The sequence below is a fragment of the Watersipora subatra genome, chromosome 6, assembly GCF_963576615.1.
Source record: "Watersipora subatra chromosome 6, tzWatSuba1.1, whole genome shotgun sequence".
Lineage (NCBI taxonomy): Eukaryota > Metazoa > Bryozoa > Gymnolaemata > Cheilostomatida > Watersiporidae > Watersipora > Watersipora subatra.
In genome coordinates, this window is record NC_088713.1 from 23606838 (window position 1) to 23618525 (window position 11688).

Below are 11688 nucleotides of genomic sequence, written 5' to 3' on the forward strand. Positions count from 1 at the left end.
GTATTGTTCGTAATCCAAAATAACAGCTGGTTTGCAAACTTTATCCCCTTTATAGTTTACTTTGCCTGTATCTATGACATCCAAGTTTTTATGCGTAGTTGAAATTACAGAAATACATTTTTTATCTCTCCAACAGTCAATCATACTTTCTCCATTAGAAAAGCTTGTTGTTTCACCTTTTTTAATAGCTTTTCCATTGTTCCGCAAACATGAGTGTTATTTTTAATAAGTTCAGCTGCTAACTCTGGCGAATTATAATAATTATCCATATATAAACAATGACCCGAATTAAGCAAACCATTCATTAATTTCATCACTATGTTCAGAGTGATACTTCTAACAGTTCCTTCGGCTTGTTCTCGCTCATCACCAATGTACACAGACAGCTTGTGCACTTAGCCAGAGTGAGCATCGCAGAGAGCAAATAGCTTTATTCCAAATCTAGATCTTTTAGATGGAATATACTGCCTGAAGCTGAGCCATCAGCCTGAGCCTGACAGCATCGCAGAGAGCAAATAGCTTTATTCCAAATCTAGATCTTTTAGATGAAATATACTGCCTGAAGCTGAGCCATCCTTTCCAAGCCAACAAGATTTCATCTTTAGATATAAATTTACCAGGCAGCAAAACAGAAGATAACCGATCAGATATCATGGCTAAAAAGTTTCCTAGCTTGAATAATTTATTGCCAGCAGGGTTTTCCGAATTGTCAGTGAGATGCAAACTGTTCAAAACCATTAAAGACTTCTTCCTCGAAATCATCTTACTAAACATTGGCGTTGATATTAACGGATTGGTAGACCAATACGACAACAAAGTACGCTTCTTGACAATACCCATGAGCATAACTAAACCAAAAACTCCCCAAATATTTTTGCCATCGACAGACTCCCATGCATCGCCATGTTGTTGAAGGCCATATCTATTCGTTTCGTTAACTATAACATTCATGATGGCCGATGTAATAAAAAGCTGTAAATAATTGAAAATTTGTATCTGTCCAGTAATTCGACTTTGCACACCTGCCAAGCTCTCATCAAAATGTCGTTCTTTCAGTTTTAGATCAGCTCCTCTTTGAAATCCGAAATTACTCCCTGGTTCAACGCCGGTCGTTTCACTCTCACTTCGCCATCATATTCACTCTGTCGATCTTCTTTTTTACTCTCATCATCTTCCCCACATTCTTCTGACCTGAAATCCTCATCTCCATTTTTGAACCAGTTGATATCATCCTCTAAACCAATTTTTTAGCCGAACTGAAATAATCACGTCCGTCCATGTTGATCAGCTTTTCATACAGAAAGATCAAGTCTTTACAACGTGTTCTTTTTGCACATGCGAAAAAAATTTATTATTTATAGCCTCAAAACAGTAGTAAAAGACTTACTGAAATTGCTCAAATTTTTAATTTTAATTTTTAACGTTGTTTTTAAAATAAATAAAACGTTTTAAAAAAGGTCTATTGAGAACGGCAAAAGTGTCGGGTTATTCGGTTTTGGTACGCTGAGACATTGCTCGTAAACCGACAAAGGTCGGTTTTGGATCGCAATGGGTTAAATAAAAAGCAAGATGCCAAACCCCTGGTTAAGGAAGGTCCCTAGCTCGTCCCTTATTGTTAGCCCTCAGTTTTTAGGTTACTATGTAATGTAGGAATGCCTCAATAATCATGAGCCTTGTTATGCACTTTACTGATAGCACTGATTGGGGAGGCAACTGCTATTAACCATTTCCTGCTTTTCTGAAACTGACTCTAGTATTGGTATCAAGAACTAACAAGGAAATAATCTCTTCACTACTGCTTTCTAGTAGTAACCAAGTTTCATCCATTCTCTTACTTATGTTCTAATCTAGTTTGCGATGAAAATGTTATATAACAGGAATAGCTGTGTGTGTTAAACTCTACCTTCTGTAAAATATAATTATTGTGTTTTTTCAAGCTGATTAGCAGACTTCACAACAAACAAGTTTGTCAGCTGACATATAATAAAGGTAATGGTACCTTTCCTCTTGTCTCCAGCGACTAACTAGTTAACACATTTCTCCCCATAATGAATGGATAGATACGCTGGTTGCTGTTTAAGGTCTCTGATAATATGCTAGCGCTTTCATGAAAATCATACAGTGGCTACATGCTGACCAGTTAACAAAATCTGTTCTGGCTGAATATTATTCAATGTAGTTACTAGTAGCCACTACTATAATCTATTGGTAAGTTCTCTAGTTTGTTAAGTAGGTTTCTCTGTCGACCACTAATACTATCTAACATGAGAAGGTATGATGATACTTCGGAGTTATCTTTCTTTGTCAATATCTATGTTGAGCTAACACAGTAGTTATTCGATTACCCTACAGGGTGAAAATATTCATTGGTCATAAAAATTCACGATTTCGCGAACAGTCAATCCCGCGAATTATTAAATTCAGTGGATAATTAGTTCTATTTTTTAATCACAAGAGAGAATAACTACTGCATCAAATTGAAAGCTAGTCGCTAGCCTAGTTTTTAATGTAAATACTAAACGTATTTGAGTTCCAAAACATTTTTAAAATTGTTGCCTGAGCTTTGAGGTAACACCATTGGCAATGCATCACATTTATTTATAAAATTGGCCAAAATTATTCGAGGTTGTCACAAGATATGCAGAATGGCGTCATCGCAAAAATGGCCACGAGGCAGAAGTACTAAACGTAGCCGAGTTCCAAAACTTCTTTAAAATCATCGCCAGGCTTCGAGCTTTATTGCCATTGCGTCAAACTTTGCAAAATTATTCAAGGTTTTTTACAAGTTATTCGGCATGGCTTCAGCATAGCAAAAAAAAATCTCCTAGTCTTTTTACATTAGAATCAACTCCATCAATCTCGAATACCGAAGTCAAGGACGATCATGATTCTGATCTGGACATTATGGTATGTATTTGATTTGCAGTGCAGATACGTTTTTTCATAATCAACTGCATAAGTTAATTCTTTTGTTTAAAAACTGATCGCTTTCATTAAATACTTCAGCTATTGTTTTTGTACTTCCTTGACACTTGTTAAGATTTCTTTCTTTTTTGTGTTTACTGCAGATTGAGAATGAAACAACCTACTCTGAGTACAAAAACTAGAGACAAGTAGTAATATTCGTCAAGGCAGGAGTATTGGCAGAGAGGCAACCAGCCAACCTAGACCCCTTCATCGAAAACAACTCCTTGATATCGCTATAACAAACATGATTAAATTATATATTTTATTTCACGTACAGATATATTATAATTGTTTACAAACTTGAGTGAACAAATAAAATATTTCAAATACAAATAAAATTTTACAAACGATGAATGGAGTAAATATAAACAGTTTAGTACATATGGCGGTTGTCTAGCAATAAAATTAAACTGGTACTCTTGATGTGTGAATACTAGCGTGTAATGGTGCTTTCTGACTAGTTATTTTGGTAATAGCAGCTCTGTCGCTGTCACTGTCTTGGGTATGTTTTGAAGGCGATTCTCTCGCTACTACATGGCTGGTAAGGAAGTTATGATCAGAACTCTCTTTGTGGCTTACTATTGCAAAGTTCTGCCGGTTGGCCAAAGATTTGTGCTCGTAAAGGCCTTTTCGTTCTTTTTTAAGAAACAGATATATTCATCTCGTAAGTAGCTGTGGTCACTTCAACCTCAATTTCCAGACCTCCCTGAATGATTGGTGATCTTCTAAGAATGACATATACCACCCTTGCAATCATTGTTCTTCGGTGTATGACAAAAAACATCTCTCTCACACTAAAACAAATAATGAAGCAGTAGGGATGGAAAAAAATAGTATTGTGTTGTACCGAAGAACCAAAGTAAAAATTAACTAATATAGTAAATGTAAAAAACTCATTACTTACCACAAGTTGTTGGCTTATCAAAGGCCTCCAAAGCGATGAATATTCGTGAAAACCTCTGGACTCAGCACAAATTGTTTACCATAGAATAGCATGATCGCCTCGCAGTTGTAAGCTAAATAGAAATCGGAACAAGCGGTGTGTGCATGCGTAGGAATAACTCTATTACTAGCTGCAATAGAGTTAACTTTTCCTAGAGAGTGGCAGTTTTCAGCCGCGAATAAATTCATCCGCGAATATGCATGAAAAGACAATTTTCGCGAAATATAACTCTGCGGACGAATTCATCCTTTAGGGTATATTGAGTAGTATGTTATGGTATACTATTTCATTACCATATTTATCAGAAGAAGACAAGCATGTAAATTAATATAACATTTTAGCACTGCACAAATATGGTTGTTACACACGTTGCTGGATTTTTACACCACATATTGACTTTCTTTAGTACATGTAGACTTGGCAAGCCTCCAGTCAGCAATGCCATAATAAATTCAGCTCTATACAAGCTTCCATGTTACACGCTCCCTCCGAAGTAGTGTCAATCAACAAGCGTTCTTCTAGTAGAATTGGCAAACTTCCAAAAATTCAATTTGCCTTGGAGAACAGTTTTGTCTTGATTAATAGTTTGTTATCTTTATCATTCTTGGCTGCAATTTAGGAATTTAGGAAAAATTTATAATAGACTAGCTCTGTGAACCGACCTTTTAACCTTTCCTACAGACAGATAATAGTCTCCAGTAAACAGATTACAGTAAATGAGTGTATCTATTCTCATACTGATTGTTCATGATGAAGACTATGTTATAACATACTACATGGGCTAATAATCATATGCACTTATGTCTGTTTTCTGTAACCTGCAGTTTTTCTGATCTACATGCAAACATTCACAACATTCAGTATAGCGGGGCATTTCTATCAGATGCTTTATAACTTTTCTAATTGCTTATTACCAGCTTTCTTCTAGAAGGTTTGGCAAGATTCCAGGTTTCGTTGGATTTTATTTCTATGGATGTTTGCCAAGGAAAGTTTGAAGAGCTCTCTGACCTTTCACCTATTGACATATTCTACTCCCCTGCTATGATAGTCTCACATTTTCGGTCCAAAGACAATATAATTTATTACAAACCTTTAAATTTAAAAAACACCGAGTAAAATATCCAAATAAGTATAAAAATGAGACATTCTGGTCTACAAATACCTGAACCCAGCCTCAAATATACCGGCATTCAAACAGCCCAACACATAAAATCAAACATACTTATTTAAGCACTACAAGGATGCATGTAGTTGTCAACATGGCTACAAATAACATGATATGTACACCCATGCATGTATATATACTTATACACTCCAACACTATGGTGTATGTACTATGATTGTTCAGCATGTAGAGAGTCATATACAAGTAGAACAACCCACTTTATACTCACACATATTCAGATGCATGCAGACATATGTACATATAGCAAGGATTACAGACAGTTATCAAGAACATCTAGTAATATAATAATCACTAGTAATAATAGAAGGAATCAGCATGTTTATAATCAACTCTCTCTAGTTATTAGTTATGTCATATTGTAGAAAGAGAGACTCTTGCTGTTGTATTTAGGAAGAAGTAGGGTGGACTCATACACTTCTAAGGACCACACACTACCTCCAGCTATATCACCATGTGCCATCTGAGAGACTATCTTCCCTACAATATATAATAATAAATACACAGTCATACTTCAACAGATGAATATTAGTTACACATGGACACTGTTGTCAGCCAGGTCTTCCAGTTAAAATAGAAGAAACATAGAGGCAGCATACAATTTGACATGAAACGACATGATATATTTCATAGCTGCAGATGATTGGCTCTCTCATATCACAATAAAAACCATTGTTACACAGAATGTTGAATGACGGGGTTAATATAGTAATAGATACATGCATTTTTTATATGGCTTAAAATCATTTTTTGAAAGTGATTTTTTTCTATTTAGCGCACATTCGGAACTCAATCTACCATCAGCAGGAGCTCAGTTTATCATGCAGCTTTATAATTCACATTTAAAATGCTGCAAATACTGTAGATGGCCAGCTTTTTGTTAGCCAAAGAACAAATGCTTCTTGGAGCTCAGTCTATAATAGAATAAAATGTGAGTCAAGGGATTCCATTAACAAATTACAAAATAATTTTCGTTTTAATATCATCCTGCAATATGAACTCGGTCTACTATATGGTATTATATATGGTACATTCAGTGTAAGCACAGCATATGATGCAGTAATATATTATAGATTACACTATTATATGGCTCAACTCTTTGTAGCCATTCATACCTTTTAAAGTGTTTTGTTTGAAAAAATAGGAGCTCAGTCTATCATCAACTATTTGATATGCTAAAAATATATGGTTACCCTCTGTGTAGCCATTTACATATTTTAATTAAAATATATCCCTATATTATAATAATAAATATTATAATAACCCTGCATCATACTCATAACTAACCTGTACTAGAACTAATGACATAGATAGTCCTGCTGTTTTGTGCAGCCAGTAGAGTAGACTCTCCATAGCTGACCAACCCTTGAGGGTTCTTCACTTTAGTGAGGATCCACAAGACTCCCTGGGTGGTCCGGTCTATTTTAAAGACTTTGGAATGTCTGAAGGATGATATTATGAGAGAGTTGTTGTCAGGGGCGCACATTCTGACATTACCACTATCAGCGAGAAGAGGACAGGGAATATGATGTAGAACTTGACCTTCTAAGGAGTAGGTAGTGATTCTGGTGTTGGATGGGTCTGTGTTAAAAACTTTTTCTTCAATTATCACCAACATTTCAGAGAGGGAGCCATAATAAGGATGCTTCCAGCTGGTGATGAATTCCCCTGACATGCTGTAGACACCAATTGCAAAAGGACTAGTACCGGACAATGTGTAAATTCTTTCCTTATAACAAGTGACAGACTCTACTGGACCGGAGGTAGAGATGAACTTGTTGGTGATCTTATGATCAATATCTACTCTGCTGACTGTGTTATCATCTAGTCCAATATAAGTATTACCCTTATAGTGGCAGATGGAGAGGGGACGGGCTGGTAGTTGTATGGAGGAAAGTTTGGTGAGGGACTTAGGGAGTTGAACAGGTGGAGTCTTTTGTCCTTCAATGATGATATAATGAGAGGAGGCAACTTCTAAATCGATATCTCTCCTCTCACCTGTAGTATATAGAGTGTACATGTGAGTAGCAACAGTTATTAAATATTATACACAGAAATATTGTACTTGAGAGAAAGATATTAGCTCATAGTAGTGTAAACTCCAGTTATATCACCATCTTCACACTGCTCTGTATCTAACTATAAAATTATGTTCATGAATTTTCCTCTTCCTTGCATGACAAGTAGAGTAAGGAAAGGATATTATATCCAATTAAAAATAACTCAACAGTCAGCCCATGTGACAGCGCTGCCATACTGTACAACTATAAACTAATAATTAGTTATATAATACTAATATCAACTGTTATCAACAGCATCCTATATTAACCATTGTTATATGAATTACTTGGAGGTTGCCAACCTGGCTCTTTTTACCTAGCTATTTCTCGCCTAAACACCAGACTATTAACTATTATTGTGGTTAAAGTTGCTCTAGTATTTTATGTAACAATGGTAACTTTTATGTGAATATACAGTTATGGAAACTCATCCTGTAAATGTTAGTTTGACAGCGCAAAGTTAAAAAATATGGAGGCTGCGCATAACTGACAATGAGGCTATGAGACTTATAGATATTTGTAATATAAAACGTATTTCAAATCTTTCACTACTACGCCAAAATCACTATTTTGACCGAATTCATTCAAGCATATTTTCTGAAAATAGATATACCGTTAGTATTTATGCAATATCTTGTGAAACAATGCAGATATTAATTGTTTTATTTTAAAATCCATTTTCTTCAAAAAACAAGATTCACTACAAGATAAATATAAATTCAATTAGTGAGTCTTGCAAAATCCCTTAAGCTTCCTTTGCATAAAACAAACGTGGTAAATTTCTTACTGCCATTGTTTTTACTGATCTGGTTTTTCCGTGTTGAAAAATAAGAAGAAATGGAATTGCTCAGCCAAAACATTTTGATTGGCTACGTGTGATTGGCAACCAGTTTGCTTCGTTGGAGGCAAAACTTGATAGGTCGAGTTAATTTGTAGGCTTCGTAATGAATAGAAAAGTGAAACCCTACTGACAACTCGACTCATCAGCTCACAGTCTGTACTTCTACTACCGCGAAAGACGATACATCGGCTTGTGGTACCAAAATAGTTAAAAGCACATAAATTACATAATTTTCTTATTATATATTTCAATACATCAGAGTCTTGGCTTTCGAATGAGCCTATATTCAATACACAAAGAACAATAGAGCTACGAAAAATAGGGTGTCAAAAGTATGTCCTGCAAAAAGAAAACACTTGGTTCAGGTTCTCAAAATGTGATGTCACAATTATTATTTAGCCTTAGGTAGTCGATCCTATTTGCTGCCATTGAGGCTGCACTTTTCTGTGACAATCGGTGCTGTTAAACTCAGAGAGCGCTATAAATAAACTGAGATTCTAAATAAATCAACAATGCCCGGGATCGTGCTAACGCCCGACCAATACAAACACATGTTTTGGGTTAATTAATTATGCTTTAATAAATGTACTGTCATTGATAAAGGTAATGAAATCACATCGATTAAAATGTGACCTGCGGTTGCGAGGCCCTAGGACTATATGCCAATCGCACTTAAGCGAGATTGCGCAACGCTTGAAACTAATTAGTCTCAGTCGCAACCCTCAACATCACAATAAAGTGAGAGGGCTAGACTAGCCCTGCATAACATCATCGGGAAAACATATTATGATGCTTAGAATCTGAGTTATTTATTATACGTAGAAATAATCTCTACATGGAAAACTAATGACACTGATTCCTTTGTCATCGTCATTGGTTCTCTGGATTTGTCGTATTTTCGCCTGACACTAGCGTCATTATCGTAGTTGATGAATATAAGTGGTAAGCAATAGAATAGGCGGTAAGAGCACACAACATCGCATATGAAAATTGTGACATCACAATTTCCGAGCCTACGCCAGTAAACATTTCTGCGGAAGAGCTCTGGGGAAATCCTATAAATACCAACCAATGTCTGTCACACCATGACAAACAATAGCTCCTTCGAAAGCCAAGACTCTGATGTATTGAAGAACGCAACACAAAATTATGTAATTTATGTGCTTTAAACACTAGACCTGAAACTAATGAGCAGTTCTAACAACTACATTAATTTGTCCAGCAATTTATATTAAGAATATCTCAACTGTCGATGTCAAAAAATTAAAATGACAGAATGCTGAAAAAACTTCAAACATCAGAAATAAAGAAAGGTTGGCTCATCATATACAGTAGCTCTGAGGTTATGAACGGAACAGTTCTGCTCAGGAACAGTCTAAATCAGGGGTGTCAAACTCATTTTCGTCGAGGGCCACATCAGCGTAATGGCTGTCATCAAAGGGCCAGATGTAACTTATAGTGGTAACGAAATGTAATCGAAAAATGTAAAATGAATTTAACTACTCTTCGACGTTAAATAACTCTGACTTCATTACTTAATGTCGCAAACAGAACAGTTGCACAGCAAAACATGCAGGTCACTTTTTTTCGGAAAAGAAACAGAAAAATAACACAATACCCATTAACATGGGCATACTTTTAGTAAACACTAAATAACAGCGACTACACAAAATCAATATGAATCAGCTAAAAACAAAAAACAAAAAGGTTGACTCAGGTCAGAGCTACATTGTTCAAATCAGGTTTAGGAGGAGATGCTGCCTGTCCTTGAACACACCAAGTGGATCTCCTCACTAGCATTCATTGATCATGTTCTAAAAATAACAGAAAACAAAATGCTAGCACAAACATTACATTGTTTTTTTTTGTTTGAATAAAATTTAACTATATTCTAATTAAGTTGATAAATGCTCACCTTTGTGTTTTATGACTAGATGTCTGACACCGTTTTCCTGTTACCAGTGTGTCAATATCTGGCTTTAGGTCTTGGGCTGAGGCAATCCTTAGGATGGCATGGAGGTTGTCATCAGTGAGGCGTGATCTGTGCTTATTTTTGTTCAGATTCATTGTGGAAAACATCTGTTCGCACAGATAAGTGCTCCCAAACATGGACAGAACACGGGCAGCATGAAGTCGAAGCTGTGGCATTAAACTAGAGGGCAGCAAACGATAAAAGTCCTGGATTGGATTTTCCCGGAATTTTGCTCATAGGCCATTGTCACTTTGAAGCTCAATTAACTCTATCTGAAGGTGCTGGGGTGCAGTTAATACATCAGTGGTGAAAGGATTGTCAAATATGTCAAAGACAGCCTGCTGCGCTCTGAAGTCGGAAAAGCGTCGCTCAAACTCAGTCTGTAACCGGCTCAGTTTGGCAGCAAACTGGGCACATGAGAAAGTTTCGTGAAATGAAGCTGACACACTCTGACAAACAGGAAAGTGGGCAAGATTTTCCTGTCTCACTTGGTGCATCCATAGGTCTATTTTACGCTGGAAAGCCGTAATAGTGGCGGACATCTGTGTGATAACTTGTTTGCGTCCCTGAAGCCTCTGATTCAGCTGGGCGAGATGCTCGGTTATGTCACACAACACCGCGAAGTCACACAGCCACTTTGGGTCTGACAGTTCAGACAAGGGTTTACCTTTACTCTGCATAAAAAGAGCTATGTCCTCTCTGAGCTCAAAAAATCGCTTGAGGACTCTGCTTCTGCTCAGCCACCGCACTTCTGTGTGGTACGGCACATCCCCGGTCTCCGAGCCTATCTCCTGCAAAAACAGCTGGAACTGACGATGATTCAGGGCTCGTGCCCGAATAAAGTTTACTGTTTTCGTTACTGTGGTCATTATGCCATCCATTCCTAGTACTTTTCCACACAAAGCTTCTTGATGGATAATGCAATGATACGTTATCAAGGGCGTGTGACAGTTCATTTGTTGCATTTTACACTTGATTAGTTCAACCAAGCCGACTTTTCCTCCACACATTGCCGGTGCACCATCTGTGGTTAATCCCACCAGCTTTTCCCAGGGCAATCCATTTTTACGTGCAGACTTCTCTACCGCATCAAAAATGTCCTGCCCCGTTGTGGTCCCGTGCATTGCAGTTACATCAAACAGCTCTTCAGTAATAGTGAGATCCGGCTTCACGCCTCTAATAAAAATAGATAACTGCGCCGTATCCGTGTTATCTGTGCTTTCATCAACAGCTAAGGAAAAGGCAATATAACTCCGCGTCTCCTCAGCCAATTGTGCTTCAAGACTGTCTGCTAGTTCTTTAACTCGGCTCACGATAGTATTTCTTGACAAGCTGATAATTTTAAATGTCTCCAACTGGTCAGGACACACTTGCTCACACACCTTCAGCATGCACTGCTTCAAAAATGCTCCTTCTGAAAAACACTTGGAAGCGCGAGCGATTTCTTCAGCCACAATAAAACTAGCTTTCACTGCAGCGTTGTTTTGGCTGTGGATTTTGTGAACACACTCTGTTGCAACCGCAGTTTGCTTTTTAATTTGTGGGCAATTTCTTGTTTTTCTTGCAGGCTAGCTTTTCTGTACTTCACTCCGTGTTTGGTGTCAAAATGCCGACGCAGATTGTACTCTTTGACAGCCGACACCGCCTCATAACACAAAAGACACACCGGTCTTTCTCCTTGAAGCACAAACAAGTACTCGCCTTCCCATCTATCTCGAAACA

At 37.1% G+C, this 11688-nt stretch overlaps 2 protein-coding genes across 2 annotated transcripts; both read right to left on the bottom strand.

Moving 5' to 3' along the window:
- Positions 1 to 450: 450 nt before the first annotated feature.
- Positions 451 to 951, bottom strand: LOC137398135 (piggyBac transposable element-derived protein 4-like). The gene has a single exon (XM_068084242.1). It carries the CDS (start codon positions 949 to 951, stop codon positions 451 to 453), a length of 501 nt encoding a protein of 166 aa, XP_067940343.1.
- A 9248-nt stretch (positions 952 to 10199) lies between these two features.
- LOC137398136 (general transcription factor II-I repeat domain-containing protein 2-like) lies at positions 10200 to 11357 on the bottom strand. The gene has a single exon (XM_068084243.1). It carries the CDS (start codon positions 11355 to 11357, stop codon positions 10200 to 10202), a length of 1158 nt encoding a protein of 385 aa, XP_067940344.1.
- Positions 11358 to 11688: the final 331 nt, after the last annotated feature.

Bases quoted from the DNA above. Each gene is read 5' to 3' on its own strand.
- LOC137398135 (XM_068084242.1), bottom strand. From the start codon at position 951: ATGAATGTTATAGTTAACGAAACGAATAGATATGGCCTTCAACAACAT.
- LOC137398136 (XM_068084243.1), bottom strand. From the start codon at position 11,357: ATGCTGAAGGTGTGTGAGCAAGTGTGTCCTGACCAGTTGGAGACATTT.